Source organism: Trichoderma harzianum (assembly GCF_003025095.1).
Source record: "Trichoderma harzianum CBS 226.95 unplaced genomic scaffold M431scaffold_9, whole genome shotgun sequence".
In the NCBI taxonomy this organism is placed as follows: Eukaryota; Fungi; Ascomycota; class Sordariomycetes; order Hypocreales; family Hypocreaceae; genus Trichoderma; species Trichoderma harzianum.
Genome location: NW_020209257.1, coordinates 734492 through 749220, shown reverse-complemented (window position 1 = coordinate 749220; position 14729 = coordinate 734492). Strand labels below are relative to the sequence as shown.

At 51.7% G+C, this 14729-nt stretch overlaps 8 protein-coding genes across 8 annotated transcripts; 3 read left to right on the top strand and 5 right to left on the bottom strand.

The window, feature by feature from the left end:
• Positions 1-179: 179 nt before the first annotated feature.
• On the bottom strand, positions 180-960 carry M431DRAFT_89927 (hypothetical protein; the record flags this gene model as incomplete). Its single annotated transcript, XM_024924083.1, has 3 exons — positions 180-297; positions 555-719; positions 905-960. 3 exons carry the CDS (start codon positions 958-960, stop codon positions 180-182), a joined length of 339 nt encoding a protein of 112 aa, XP_024772432.1.
• A 577-nt stretch (positions 961-1537) lies between these two features.
• Positions 1538-4208, top strand: M431DRAFT_7261 (hypothetical protein; the record flags this gene model as incomplete). The annotated part of the gene is made up of 3 exons (XM_024922046.1): positions 1538-1669; positions 1767-3958; positions 4052-4208. The coding sequence occupies 3 exons, from the start codon at positions 1538-1540 to the stop codon at positions 4206-4208; spliced, it is 2481 nt and encodes an 826-aa protein (XP_024772431.1).
• A 378-nt stretch (positions 4209-4586) lies between these two features.
• M431DRAFT_89827 (hypothetical protein) lies at positions 4587-5084 on the bottom strand (the record flags this gene model as incomplete). Its single annotated transcript, XM_024924067.1, has 2 exons — positions 4587-4786; positions 4982-5084. The coding sequence occupies 2 exons, from the start codon at positions 5082-5084 to the stop codon at positions 4587-4589; spliced, it is 303 nt and encodes a 100-aa protein (XP_024772430.1).
• A 425-nt stretch (positions 5085-5509) lies between these two features.
• Positions 5510-6201, top strand: M431DRAFT_89985 (hypothetical protein; the record flags this gene model as incomplete). Its single annotated transcript, XM_024924093.1, has 2 exons — positions 5510-5707; positions 5806-6201. The coding sequence occupies 2 exons, from the start codon at positions 5510-5512 to the stop codon at positions 6199-6201; spliced, it is 594 nt and encodes a 197-aa protein (XP_024772429.1).
• Positions 6202-6526: 325 nt separating this feature from the next.
• On the bottom strand, positions 6527-8626 carry M431DRAFT_510027 (hypothetical protein). The gene is made up of 7 exons (XM_024919399.1): positions 8392-8626; positions 8234-8264; positions 7988-8043; positions 7829-7859; positions 6963-7734; positions 6660-6891; positions 6527-6579 (listed from the first exon to the last, which is right to left on the bottom strand). The coding sequence occupies exons 1-6, from the start codon at positions 8396-8398 to the stop codon at positions 6661-6663; spliced, it is 1128 nt and encodes a 375-aa protein (XP_024772428.1). The 5' UTR covers positions 8399-8626; the 3' UTR covers positions 6527-6579; position 6660.
• A 447-nt stretch (positions 8627-9073) lies between these two features.
• M431DRAFT_510026 (hypothetical protein) lies at positions 9074-9583 on the bottom strand. Its single transcript, XM_024919398.1, has 2 exons — positions 9262-9583; positions 9074-9100 (listed from the first exon to the last, which is right to left on the bottom strand). The coding sequence occupies exon 1, from the start codon at positions 9549-9551 to the stop codon at positions 9348-9350; it is 204 nt and encodes a 67-aa protein (XP_024772427.1). The 5' UTR covers positions 9552-9583; the 3' UTR covers positions 9074-9100; positions 9262-9347.
• Positions 9584-11682: 2099 nt separating this feature from the next.
• M431DRAFT_497071 (hypothetical protein) lies at positions 11683-12345 on the top strand (the record flags this gene model as incomplete). The annotated part of the gene is made up of 1 exon (XM_024917555.1): positions 11683-12345. One exon carries the CDS (start codon positions 11683-11685, stop codon positions 12343-12345), a length of 663 nt encoding a protein of 220 aa, XP_024772426.1.
• A 235-nt stretch (positions 12346-12580) lies between these two features.
• Positions 12581-13776, bottom strand: M431DRAFT_497070 (hypothetical protein; the record flags this gene model as incomplete). Its single annotated transcript, XM_024917554.1, has 3 exons — positions 12581-12706; positions 12770-13463; positions 13520-13776. The coding sequence occupies 3 exons, from the start codon at positions 13774-13776 to the stop codon at positions 12581-12583; spliced, it is 1077 nt and encodes a 358-aa protein (XP_024772425.1).
• Between the last annotated feature and the right edge of the window lie 953 nt (positions 13777-14729).

The following is a 14729-nucleotide window of genomic DNA, read 5'->3' as shown; positions in this document are numbered from 1 at the left end:
CGAGCTGAACCATCCCAGCTGAGCCACCCATCGTCACAACGTGGAATCGACTATCAGGCGCCGCACACTTCCTTCATGCAGGGAGTAGTACGCTGCTGCTTTCGACGGAGGCGATACTCTAACAATAGAAAATGGACACAAGCATCTAGCACAGACGAGTCAAGGCCCATGTTGAAGCTTTAGCCGCCATGCAGGGTCGATACAAAGAGGATATTGTCGCCGCTCTTCAGCTCATATTCTTCTTCTCCCTCCAGCTCCCAGTCCGCATCATTGATGAGTACTAGGATACCTGGTCGTCTGTTGAGATTAGCATCAGTTTGCCACTAGTTGCAATAAAATGAAGTGCTATTGTTGGTCCTTCGCCGTGAGAGCTCTATGATAGGCCGGGGTTGATACAGGAGGCAACTCATCACAAACACTATCGAGCCATGGTCTTGATACTGTGCGAGTCGTGTAGCTGAAGGGGCAAGGGGACCAGGGGAGGTAGAGCTCCAAAGGAAGACCGTCCATCGATTCAAACACAATAGCTCGTGGGGGAGGGTGATGAGACATACAGATGCTCCTGCAGGACGAAAAGCTCCTTGCGAGTGTCCTTCATGACATTCTCGCAAAGATGATGTATCAAATACGCAATGTTGGAAGGGTTGCCATCCTTGTCCTTGGCAGGCAGAGTGAGGGAGTGGCGGCGTTGGTCCGAGAAGAGCATCTCAAGGCCTCCTCTGTATAGCACAGTTAGCCTACCCTTGACATGTATGGCAACCCAGATGAGGAAATGAAAGGAGGAGGAGATGCGTCGAGGCTGGCCACAGTATCACCATTATGGCGTCTCGACAATGGTCCGGCTGTAGGGAGGAAAGGATATGTGACGAGAATGCTTTAGGCGCATGAGAAGGGGGAGACTTACGAAAACTCCACGTTCAGGGAGAAATGCGCAGTGGCGTCGTCGGGGGTGGAAGCCATTTCGATGAGGCTCGATCCAGCGGGCTGTGACTTTTCACGGGGATCGAGTGTTGGTGGCAATGGCATCTGGCAGGCGGGATCTGATAACGGCGGCAGAAGTGACACAGGCGCGGCGTATCATTAGCCCTTGTTCCGGCCTAGCCCGTCCGCACCAGCCCTAAATTGTAGCGATGAATAAGCGCTGTACGAAGCGCTGTTAGAAGGATTGATGCTTCTAGTACAGGTCTCAAACCAGAAGTTTCATATAACAATCGGATGTCTGACACGGGATTCCTGCCCTACATAGACGAAATATCTACTCAGAATAATGGATTGTATACAGTTTACGACAATTCAACTGCCTAAACGTAAAATATAATCATATCCAAGCTTAAAATTACTGAATAGCCGTGCTGTAACTGTGTAACATTCCACAAAGCCTCTGCTTTGCCTTGGTAGCCCCGTACCGTGCAAGCGCCAAAAACCGCCTAAGATAAAAAAGTTCTTGTCACAAGCTTGTCACGTGGATCCCTCTTCCGTCGATGAATCTGAGTCTCAGTCAAGTCCACACATAAACGGACAGAAATATATTGGTGATATGAGCTCAAAAGACTTGACGGTAGAGCATCTCGCGGCCGGTGCGAATAGACAGACTGCGGTTGCAGACTGGAGTCGGACGGGGCTGCTGGCTTATGGAGCCGATTGCAATATCGCTCTATGGCGCCCAGCTGTGAGTTTTATCAAGTTTACCATGATATCATGCATTCACATACAATGTTTTCTTCTCTTTCAAAAGGCATGTCTCTGACTTAGATTATCTTTTATAGGCCAACTCTCCTAGAGGTGTATTTAGACTCTTAAACGGGCACAAGGAAACTGTCAAGGCTATATCGTTTCTGCCAGAGCTGGACAGTGACCTCTCGACATACTTCATCAGTGGCTCAGACGACAAGACCATAGCTGTCTGGAAGTCTACTGATGATAGACAAGACTTCAAACTGCTTCAGACGGCGTCTGAGCACACCGGGCCTGTAAACTACGTTGCCGCCCTGCGAGTTGCTGCCGACCAGCCAAAATGGATTGTCGCAACGGGAGCAGCAGATGCGACTGTCAGGATATGGAGTTTTGAGAATGAACAACTACAACTAGTCCAGACCATCAACACAGCGCCAAAATACTTCCCTCTATCACTCTCACTCAGCACTCTCGGCGCCGATAATGGCGCTTATATCCTCGCCTCAGCCGGCACAAGGGATGTCATCCAGATCCTCACAGCCGAGACAAAGGCAGACAGCGTTCACTTCCAGCTTCAGGCAACACTCAGCGGCCATGAGGGCTGGTTGAGATCCCTAAGCTTTTCAAGAGAAACAAGCAGCCCAGACAGCGATTTGCTTCTTGCATCGGCCAGTCAGGACAAGTACATCAGAATCTGGAGGGTTCACCAGGGCAAAGAACTCCCCGCCCTGGCTGCCGAAGGCTCAGACCCATCAAGCGGCGCCTTCATGCCAGGAAAATCCCCGTCAAACAAAGCACACTGGCTCAAGGTTTCCGGCAAAGACTTTTCTGTGACGTTTGAGGCCTTGCTTCTGGGCCACGAGGACTGGATTTACAGCGCAAAGTGGCATTCTCAGGCTGATGGCAAGCTGCAACTCTTGTCTGCTTCTGCGGATAATTCCTTGGCTATCTGGGAGGCTGACCCCAGCTCCGGTATTTGGGTCAGCATGGTCAGACTTGGAGAGATTAGCAGAGAAAAGGGCGCTACAACAGCAACAGGCAGCACTGGCGGTTTCTGGACTGGTCTCTGGTCTCCTGATGGAAAGTCCGTGGCTTGCCTGGGTAGAACAGGCAGTTGGAGAAGATGGGAGTATGACGTCTCGGAAGATATGTGGCGACCTTGCGTTGCCATCTCTGGCCACACAAAAGCCGTCACCGGCATCTCCTGGTCCAAAGATGGCGGCTTCCTTCTCTCTACGAGCTCAGATCAGACGACTCGTCTCCACATGAAGTGGAAGAGCTCTGGTACCTGGCACGAAATGTCCCGTCCTCAGATTCACGGCTACGATCTTAACTGCATCGACTCGCTAGGCTCCTCCCAGTTTGTGTCTGGCGCCGATGAGAAGCTCATGAGAGTCTTCAGCGAGCCCAAGGCAGTGGCCACCATGCTCAGCCGTCTAGGGGGCATCGAAGGAACAAACATTGCAGACATGCCCGACGCCGCCAACATGCCCGTTCTGGGCCTCTCAAACAAGGCCATCGACGCCCTAGACGACGACCAAGAAATTCAACCCATAGACGACCGCGACCGAGACGCCATCGACCCGGCCTCCATCGTCAAGAAGTCCTATCTAGACATTGACCACCCACCCTTTGAAGAAACCCTCTCCCGACACACCCTCTGGCCCGAAACGGAGAAGCTCTATGGCCATGGCTACGAAATTTCGTGCCTTGCCGCCAGCCACGACGGCAAGCTCATCGCCAGCGCCTGCAAGGCCAGCTCCGTCAACCACGCCGTCATCCGCATCTTCGAGACGGACAAGTGGACCGAGCTCAGACCCCCGCTAGCAGCCCACTCCTTGACGGCCACTCGGTTGCGCTTCTCTTCCGACGACAAGTATCTCCTGAGTGTCGGCCGTGATCGCCAGTGGGCTGTCTTCGAGCGAGGCGTCGGAGAAGACGGCACTGTCCAGTATCAGCTGCTGCAGGCCAACGCAAAGGGCCACTCGAGAATGATCCTCGATGCCGCATGGGCCCCCTCTGCGGCACCTCTGTTCGCCACGGCCGGTCGTGACAAGCAAGTCAGAGTATGGTCTCTGTCAAAGCCAGATGGCGAGGACGCCAAGGCTAAATTCACCCAAGTATCTGCTTTGGCTTCCGACGGCCCAGTCACATCAGTCGACTTCCTGGCACAGCCCGTTGGTGATAAATACATCCTCGCAGTCGGTACCGAGAGCGGGCGGATTAGCCTGTGCACGGTAGCTCAGGATGGCTCCTCTGTCTCAGAGTTGCCGACATCTTCTGAGTAAGTTTGTTCCCTATTTCGCTTCTTTGAAGCTGAAATCGCTCGAGACTTTTGCTCTTTTCTTCTCAGTATTTGACTAACAGTCATGGATAGGTTGATTCTTCCCAAGACGGTGCTTCAACTGGCCTGGCGGCCGGTAAGCAAGGACGAAAAAGAGAGCAAGTATGAGCTCGCCGTTGCAGGAGAGGATAGTTCATTGAGGCTGTATGGCTTTGGAGAGAAATACTTTAAAGAGCAGAAACACTCATAGGCGCCTGAATTAGATTTGAATTGGATACCGTACATTCACAATTTGCTAAACACAAATAGACTGGACATTCCATTGCGGTAGAAAGTTTTGTATTGTTCTTAATTAATTCGTAGTATTTCTAGGAGCATATCATTATTAATGTACCATCTGGCCATTCTATTAGGCTTCCTCATAAATCGACCTGCCCAACGCCATATTTTAAAAAAAACAAGTCGAAGCAGACTGCATCAACCAGAGCCTCTCGCTACGCTCTCCATATTACGTCGAAATGGTTCAATTCGCCAGGTAGCAGCTCATCGGTTCACTCTTCCCTGTCCCAGTTTTCGTATCCATAAACTTCATAAGAGCCTCGGCCCATCAATCCTTAATTGTTCCGCCTCACAGCTCCCTGACAACCGCTGCAGCGTCCTTACCAGTTCCCATCGCGCTGCTAAAGACGTCTCGCGTGAAGGCCGTAATGTCAATGGTCTCGCCGTTGATGTAGTACCACGCGCGACCGGTCAGAATGGAAATGTGATGCGGGAGGTATAGGATGACGGCGATGGAGAGCAGGCTGAAGAGCAAAAACACAATCGAATCTAGACAATTACCAAAAAAAAGTTCCTGTTAGCAGCAATTCTTTAATAATTCTAGGTGTTGTGTCGTGAGCGGGATTGCCGGAATCAATCATCATGCCATCCCAAAAGGGGGTCACGGGAAACAATGAATCGTCAGGCGAGAGAAAAAACGAAGAAACAGGGAGACGGCAATGGGCAAGGGAAAAGAGAACATACAATAAGCAAACTTCTCCACTGGCGAAAACAGATACGTCCCAAACGTAACGTCAATCTGGAGCATCTTCCGCTGGATCATGCTCTTGATGCCTTGCGACGCCATGTCGAATTGAATTGACGAGATGCTTTCCACCCAACAGACGGTCTAGTGTTGTTCTCTGAGTCTTTATCTCCTCGCAATGAGCAAGCTGCTTCGTGGTTTTTGCGGCTTGTCGGTGTTCTTTTCGGATCGCGAGGTGTTTGTTCGTGGAGAGGCCAATGTTTCGTCTCGGGTCGGAATGGTGATGGAGGAAAGGGAAAAAGGGCAAAATTACACGTTCCGGTCCGGTTGATGTCGCTGCATGTGCTTTCCGTGCTAACTTTCCAGCGCTGTTTATAGCAGGGTGCACGCCACAAGCCACGCCCGGCCAAGGCTAGTTGCTCATTTTAGTGGCTCAACCTCCGCCATCTTTGACTTTATGGTCATTTTAGAGCATCATCGTGGGCAACATCAAATTGCCGTACAAGAAACACGCCCTTGCTCTAACCATGTTTCGCTTCACATCTTCGTTCCTCACAACCTTCATATACCCAATTACATTCACAGCTAGAATCATACCTAAGCATCCCTTCTTCAGCACCCTCGGCGCCCTCTCAAAGAGCCTCCCACCCCGTCCAAAGCCCCCACCAGACTCCGAAATCGAAGAGTCCTACCTCAAAGGCAGCGGCCCCGGCGGCCAAAAGATCGTACGTACCCTTTCTTCAGCACGCAGGGGATCGCCTCTTCTCTTCATTTTCTGTGGAAGCAACAGTGCCTAAGAAAATTGTTGCGGTTATTTCTCTAGAACAAAACCAATTCGGCCGTCCAACTAAAGCACATCCCCACCGGCATCGTCGTCAAATCCCAAGCCACTCGATCCCGCAGCCAAAACCGCAAGCTAGCCCGGGAAATTCTGGCGCAGCGGGTTGACGAATTCATCAATGGCGACCAGAGCCGCTCAGCGGTGGTCGGGGCGATAAAGAAGAAGAAATCCGACAGCGCAGCCAAAAAGAGTCGACGAAAGTACCGGCTGCTAGACGAGGAAAAGGAAGAAGCTACCACCATTGAGAATGGCCCGATAGAGATTCCCGAGCTGAGTAACGACACAAGACAAGATACAAGCAGTCATGACGGTAATCCGACCACTGGTAGCAGTCCCCAATCAGGGCACGAGTCTCCAGGTGGAAAGCATGACAGTTAATCGCACAAATATAATGCCCTACATGAAGACGAATATAATTACGAGGTCCATATACTGTAGTACGGGTGAAGTTGAGACGCGAGGCAGTCATTGTCATCTAAGACCGGAAAGCGAATAAATATTTGTATCAACCTAAGTTTCTAGCCCCTAGACTCGCGTTGCGCATCCAGCCCAGCTGCCATACACGAGCCGTTGTATCCTCATCGGAGAAAAGCCAACGCCCACCCCCTTGACCCTGTCAAAAACTTTTCGTAAATATGAGACTCGATCGCAATACGTGCGAAGCCATGGAAGCACTGCATGATTCGCCGCCTCCATGAGCTTGGCACGAGTGATTGGCGAAGGATGTGAGGTATTGTCTTTGACCTCGCGTAGCTTCTAAACGAGTTGCTATTAGCTTCTTGTCTTCCGAGATCATGTGACGGCGGCCATCTGCGCCTTTCTAAAAATAAGCTTACCTTAGAAGCACTTGCGGTGGACGATGGAGGGACCGCTCTCGTCGTACTCCTGCTTGGAGATCCACATCTGCTGGAAGGTGGACAGGGAGGCCAGAATGGAACCACCGATCCAGACAGAGTACTTTCGCTCGGGAGGGGCAATGATCTTGACCTTCATGGTAGAAGGAGCAAGAGCAGTAATCTCCTTCTGCATACGGTCGGAGAGACCGGGGTACATGGTGGTACCACCAGACTAGAGTAGAGAATGCAATTAGCGCCACCATACATAAATCGAAAAGCTGTGAGACTCGATTAAAAACATACCATGACAATGTTGCCGTAGAGGTCCTTTCGGACATCGACATCGCACTTCATGATGGAGTTGAAAGTGGTGACGTGGATACCACCGCTCTCAAGACCAAGGACAGAAGGCTGGAACAGAGCCTCAGGAGCACGGAATCGCTCGTTGCCGATGGTGATGACCTGACCGTCGGGAAGCTCGTAGGACTTCTCCAAGCTGGAGCTCTGGGCAGCAGTCTGGATCTCCTGCTCGAAGTCGAGGGCGACGTAGCAGAGCTTCTCCTTGATGTCACGAACGATTTCTCGCTCGGCGGTGGTGGAGAAGGTGTAACCACGCTCAGCAAGGATCTTCATCAGGTAGTCGGTAAGATCACGACCAGCCATGTCAACGCGAGCAATGGCGTGAGGAAGAGCGAAACCCTCGTAGATGGGGACAACGTGGGTAACACCGTCACCGGAGTCGAGCACGATACCGGTGGTACGACCGGAAGCGTACAGGGACAGAACGGCCTGGATGGAGACATAGAAGGCGGGGGCGTTGAAGGTCTCGAAGACGATCTGGGTCATCTTCTCACGGTTGGACTTGGGGTTGATGGGGGCCTCGGTGAGCAGGACGGGGTGCTCCTCGGGGGCAACACGCAGCTCATTGTAGAAGGTGTGGTGCCAGATCTTCTCCATGTCGTCCCAGTTGGTGACGACACCGTGCTCGATGGGGTATCTCAGTGTCAAGATACCACGCTTGGACTGAGCCTCATCACCGACGTAGGAGTCCTTCTGACCCATACCGATCATGATACTGAGCAAGATTCGGTCAGATCCAGTGTCCTTTCAAAAAATGACGAACCGAAAATGGAACAGCCGACACGCGAGCTTGGATTTTGACAACTTACCCATGGTGACGGGGTCTTCCGACAATGGAGGCTGTTTGGCGCTGTTAGCAAAACTGTCATTGTGAAGCAAAACGTGCGGTGGCGCGCGCACGCCCAATCACCCCAAAGCGTATAGCTATGGTGGGCAGTTGGTAAGGGGAGCAGAAGTGGGGTACTCACGGAAAACAGCTCGGGGAGCGTCATCACCGGCGAAACCGGCCTTGCACATACCGGAACTGCAGAGGTGTCAGCTATTGATGTTCAGGAAAGGCAAAAGGATGGCGGCGTGATGGAGTTGGAGATGCAATTTGTCCTTGTCCCAGCGCGGCGTGGCTGGCACCAGCGATGCCTCATGGTCCGCAGACAAGATTGCCAGACAGGAGGTTTATGATGTCGGTGAGACAATGGCGGGGGAGGGAATCTTACCCATTGTCGATGACGAGGGCAGCAACTTCTTCTGTAGAGCAGCAAAAGCAAAAGGTTAGCCAAGTCGTGTCAAGCGTCAAACGCATCCTCGCGATGCTTCATCCATTGGCCTCGGCACCAGGTGGCCGGACGCGATGCCTGGTGGCAGGTGCACGTACCCTCCATTGTGACTGATTAATGTATGAAGCTGATGGAAAAGTTGGGTAGAGACAAAAGAAGAAGCTCGCGCGATCCCAGGATCTCGAGGGTTAGCTTGAAGGGGGAAGAAAGAGGTCGAAAGTGAGGAAATATTAAGGTGACACGCAGTCGAAAGCTGGCGATTGGGGGGTGGGTGCTGTTGAAGAAGTAGAAAGAGTGGAGGGGGAGGAAAGGAGGGAAGTAAGTATCTCCGCTACCACGATGGGCACAGAGTTGTGGGCGGGACAATTGCGTGGTGGAGCAGCCTTTGTGTGGGAGGCGGCGAACCAGGGCGAGACCGCCTTAGCTCAAAGTACCTGGATGCCCGGGTCTAGGTACCGGCGGTGCTTCGTTCTCTGTGCGAGGAACCTTGCGCAGGCCACGGAGTACCGACGCGGCCGCCCAACAGGGGGATGGCAGCGCTGCCTGCCGCTTTAAGCGATTGGCTCATGGCGGTGGCTGTGGCTGGGGCCCTACCGTACAAAGGACGAGTACGCATCAGCGTCCGGTGCCACTAACACGCTTCTCCATCGACCTCCTTTAGGTCTCCTTTAGGTCCCCTTAGGTCCCCTTAGGCGCTACAGTAAGGTATCTACCAGTGGGGAGGGGGAGGGGCTTGCACCGCCAGATCAACGCCATCGTCACCTTTTGCCCCCAGCTGCTGTCGAGCTGCAACTTGCTCCATTGCCTGTAAGCACATCCACCGCCAATTGCTTTTGGTGCTAGCTGGAGGATAAAGACCGCCTGATCGCTCACCAGCAGCTTGACGCTGTGCCACGGGCATGATGGGCGATGGATTGGTGCCGGGTCGAGCTAGTCGAGGCAACAAAGATGCTAACTACAGTGCTGAGCACAAAGCAAACGCATGTACGCGGCCCAGTACGCAATCCACCAAGGCTGAGGATCCGAGAAGCAACATTCGCCGCCTTGCCTTGTTTCATGCCGCCAGGCTCCGAGATACTTGAATACTTGAACACACAAACCGGGAATGAGATGAGATTGATGCTCCGGGAGGGGCACTTTTGTGAGGCTCTCCCAAAGTGACGGCCCCCCTTCCGTGGTTGATGACAGCCGATAAGGGGGGTCCTATGTGTGGCTGGTTCTCTCCCAGGTACTCCGGACTTTGGCTGCTGATTGACATCATGAAAGCTCTTTGTTGGTAGCATGCCGAAGGGGGCCCTTTGATGCTCTTTCGGGGGGCTTTCAATCTCTCGTGTACCCCGTGCTCTGGCCCTTTGTGCAGGGTCTCCAGATGAGACATCAGCTTGATTCATTCCACGTTAGGCAGAGAGATTATTGCACTCTTTGTCCATGGCTTTGAGGGTTGAGGCAGCAGCATTTCAAGCGTTCCATTTGCTTTAGGCATGTTGCATTCCAAATCCCCAGATTTATCCGCCTATCGAGTGCGTAATCCGGCCTCGCATCCAGAAGACGCCGAGTTTGGTGCCAGTAAGCAGAAGCACACCAAAGAGCTGGTGACGGCTTTTAGCCCCCTTTTCGCTATCAAATTTCCCCAGCCAAGCTCATTTGGCCACGCCAACACGTCGCTGTGCAGGAAGCGGAGGAGGGGGACACGACAACCTCAGGCCGGGCCCAATATGGCTAGTGCCTTTGCCGCCTTAAGCTCACCAAGCTGCTCGTATCTACTCCGTCGCATCACGTGAGGCATGTGGATAAGTCATCTTGAGTGGGATTTGGACTGTGTAGGGTATCAGACAGCGACGGCCGTTAGCTTCATGGAGCATGCAAATGCTCCCTAGTTGGAGCACTGGATCAAGATCTTTCGGGAGATCTAGAGCTGCATGGCGCGGAATGCTGCAGATGGGCTGGTCCAGAGGGGACAGGAAATAGGCGAGGCAAGGCTGCGGTAACTCTTAAGACTGTCTCAGCTCAGCAACGCGTGGTTGCTATTTACAGCTGGGCAAAGAAGGCAGACGGATACATAGATGGGCTTGGCCTCTTCCTTTCTGAGGTTGAATGTTTCCAAATCTCACAGGCACTGATTGTATTCATCTGCCTACTACCTACTACATCTAGTACCCTGCGTGATGGAGCAATACCTTCTTATAATGGTTTCACAAAGAACGGAGTACATGGGTACACCATGCCAGTACATATTCCCTTTGAAATCAGCTGAAGGATGGTCTTGTTGCTACGTCACCTGTCAGATCTCGGCATCTCTGGGGCCAGCTAGGCATCTCTTTTTCTACACTTAGTGGTGTCAAAAGAAAGCTGGATACCGCTCCTGCGACTTTGTTCGTAATCCAAGGGAAATTTAGTGTTGAAGGCAGCCCATGACATTTTCCATACTAGGCTACGGTTATAGAACCCAACGCTGATCGAGTTCTAATGATAGTATCAGCTTCTATCTGAGTCAGGCATCGCCGTGTGTGATCATGCGTGGTGGACAGTACGGAGTACGGAATACTCGTACAAGCCACCATCTGGGCTGAGATGAACAAGTGGGGTAACGTTTCGTTCAATCAGCCTCTTGAGATTAGCTGTTTTACGGTTAATTCTCCGACTCAAACAGAAGGGTGCCGATTCTGTGATCAACCGAGCCCGAGAATACAATTTCCAGTCATTAATCCTCGGAGATTTGGCTCACCTCGAGTTTAATTACCTACTGAGTGAAGCTGATGATCAAGTTCTCGGTTTGGCCGGGATGGAACTCCAGGTAAGGCTAAGGCTGGATTGTAAGGAGTAGCCCAAGCCAAGGTCAGAAAAAGCGAGACCGCAAAATGAATACGCACATACATTCAGTAATATGAGCACCTAAGCAACTCAGCACCCGAACTTTAGTATAAATATAGTAGCAGGTATTAGAAAAATATAAATATAACAGCAGCTAGCAAGAAGAATATAAATATAATACCAGTTACTAGAAAAATATAGATATAGTAGCAGTTACTAAAAAAAATTAAATATCGTAGTATTTACTAGAGAAATATAAATATAGTAGGGAAATGTAAATAGATATCCATTAGCAGCTACTCCTTTTGTAGGCGCATGGCTCGACTCGTGGGTGTTCGAAATCTTCCCGGTCTCGATTTTTCTAGCCTTACCAGGATCTTGTAACACTAGTCCACATCTGGCCTAGAGTCTTCTTGAAGTTTCCAGAAACTGCATTACCACAAGCGAAAATCTGAGGAACTTCGAGAACAATTTCAGCATCAAAATCAAAAGCACAAGAGAGCGCTCCATATCTCTTTATCCTCTTCATTACACAATTACCCACACGTACTCTCGCTAAGCCAAACAATAACGCTACCATGGGTGACAAGCGACTCAACGACCTCCTACGATGGAGCATCGAAAACACTGAGAGCACCGAGTTTCCAAATGGCCCCTCCACCGGAGCTGAAGCCCAAGCACCACCTCCGACAAACCTCACTCCGGAGCTGATGGCCGCTCTCATGGGTGGCCCCTCCGATGCCGACCTGATGAAGGGCTCCATGGAACTCATCAACGATCCCGAGGTTACTCTGGAAAACAAACTCATCGCCTTTGACAATTTCGAGCAACTCATTGAGAACCTCGACAACGCCAACAACATCGCCAACCTTGACCTGTGGACCCCGCTGCTCGAGCACCTGCGCAACGAGGAGCGCGAGCTGCGCAAGATGGCGGCCTGGTGCGTCGGCACGGCTGTCCAGAACAACGAGCGCACACAGGAGCGTCTGCTGGCCATGGGCGGACTGACGCCTCTGGTTGAGATGGCGCTGAAGGAGGACGAGGCCGAGGACGTTCGGCGCAAGGCAATCTATGCGCTGAGCTCCGCCGTCAGGAATTACCAGCCTTCGATGGATCTCTGCACGGACGAGCTGAACAAGAGAGGGTTTACTGCGGCGAAGACTGACGCTGCGGATATGGATGCCGTTGATGTTGTCATTCACGGTCTCAGGGAAAAGGTCAAGGCTGCGGCTTCTGCTTAGGGTGTGGCGTATTAAAGCGACTACAATAAAAAGGAACATTGGGCGGAGTTGGGGCGTTTTAAAAGGTCTTGGATGAATCAACCGATAGGGACTTGCATGTAGAGGTATCCTACAATATTCATACATTGTATCTAACGGTTATATATTTTCACGATACATGTGTTGTACAATTTTTTTTTATATCCCCCGCATTTTTTCTAATATTTGTCAAGTGATGTCGCCGATGTGATATTCATCAATGTGTAATCTTTCCGTAGAAAGGGAATCCTAATGCTTCCATGAGCAGCCTGCCCTGTCTATCCGAGGTCGCAGAGGTGTGAATAAAGATATGGCAACCAGGCATCAGCTTAGGAGGATACATCTATCGCCAAAATGTCAGTATTCAGGGTTCGCAACAGGGCCATTCCGTCAGGATAATACTCACATCGTAGTTGAACTCAATCTCCGGGAAATAAGCCATCCAGGCAGGCTTCATACCAAATGCAATATTGCCCGCGCTGTCACCACTGGTGGCCTTGATGCCCGGCCAGTCCTTGATCTTGGGCAAAACCAGCGTCACCAGCTTGTCGACAAAGTCGTAGGCCGCAGCACCGCGCAGGGTGGTCTTGGCACCAGCCTTTGATCCCTTTCGGACACCCCAGTGAATGACATTGTGCTTCACAGTCGTCACCTCGGGGAACTGGCCGCTGATGGCTTGGACCACGGCGCGGGCGACATGAAGGTACTCCTTGTTGTCGGCAGCCAGAGGAGCATATGAGTTGATGGTGACGGCCTCGATCTCGGGAATGTTGTGCCAGGCGACATCCCGCTCTAATATTCCAAGCCTCGACGAGCCTCCACCTCTTGGCCCTCTGCTAGGTCGATTCTTGTGATATGGCGAAGATCCGTCCCACTGGCGCAGCACTCCCTTCTTCGATTCGACTGGCGTAGTCCCGGGTGGGGTGTGGTTGTATGTGAGGGTCATTAGGTCTGGCGCAATGGTGCTATCGTACGTGTGCTTCAAGCGAGGGAAGCTGAATGGTCCAGGAACGAAATCGCGAGCCGTGGGATCGGATGAAGGCGGCGCTTGAACTGGGTGCAGAGGACCTCGATTGTATTTGGGAGGATGGTACTGGTATCTGGTATTCGTATTAACATGGCTTCGTCCACCTGAGCATGTGATGGCAGCACGCACCGATTACCAGGGAGCCGTCTTCCCGTTCGGCTTTGGCTTTGTGAATCCTCAAAAGCTTTAATGGTGTCCTTGTCCGGCTGCGGCGCCGAAAACGAGGATGCCGATTCAATATCGGCGATGCCCTCAGCCTTCACACTGGCATTGTGTGCCACTCTCGTGGAGGCAAATCCTCTGGCGCATAGCGGAACAGAGTGGTTGGTTGGCAGCTTTTGCCTCAAGGCTCTCGCCAGGCGAGCACCCTCTCGAGAAACCGACATTGTCGCCTGAGCAAAAGACGCAATGCTTCGTCTGAGGTGTCTTTCTATACAGCCCACCATGATCTCGAGACAATTGGGAATTTTCCAATTGCTAGCTGCTGGGGCACTAGCCACAGGCTAGTCCCGCCAGGGTTTGCGCCACACCATGGCCGTTCGCATCGGGCGGGAATGTGGCCGTGCACCGTCCCTCTCTGACCCTTGCACGCATGAATACAGCGTCAGCTCAAGGATCTCAGCGCCGATAGAGTAAGATCTCGTCGGAGTCAGTCGAAACTACCTAGTCAATATAGATGATTATTAAGATCTCGTTCAATATTCAAGCAGATCAGATGTATAATGGAGTGATATCCTTCAATATCCAAGGCATTGAACCGATACTCATCTCACCTAAATCGCCTGGTAATGCAGCATGTAAGTCACCGCAAGAGAGGTGCCCTGTTAGTCCCTCAACTCTACGAATTTGGTATTTCGTATCATAGTATGGAATCAGTGCACCGTAATCAATATTAGCCGTAGATAGTGGATAAGATTACACAACAAGATGTTACACAATACTGCGCCTGTCGTGCTATTGATTCTCTGGTTCGCCCATCTTCGGCGGCTCCTTGGGACTAGCCTCTACTAAGCCGCCTGACTTGACGAGTTCCTTGTTTCTTTCTGCTGATTCGATGCATTCAGTCACGCCATGAGGAGTGAAAGCCGCTGACATTTCAGTGTCCTGTATGTAGCACGTATCTGCTCAGCACCAGCAGACACAGAGCGATGATTCATACAAGTCCTTGGCACTCAGCTTTTGCGCAGATACTTTCTTCGTCCAGCATGACCTTTGGGGGCAAGGCGATACCGGATGATTAGGGCTGGAGAGAGATCAACAGCGGTGACGTTATTTACTTCTGTTGGGAGGTACTATATTCACTTCAAGTCTTGACCTGGGCCGAAATAACCTGCTCTAG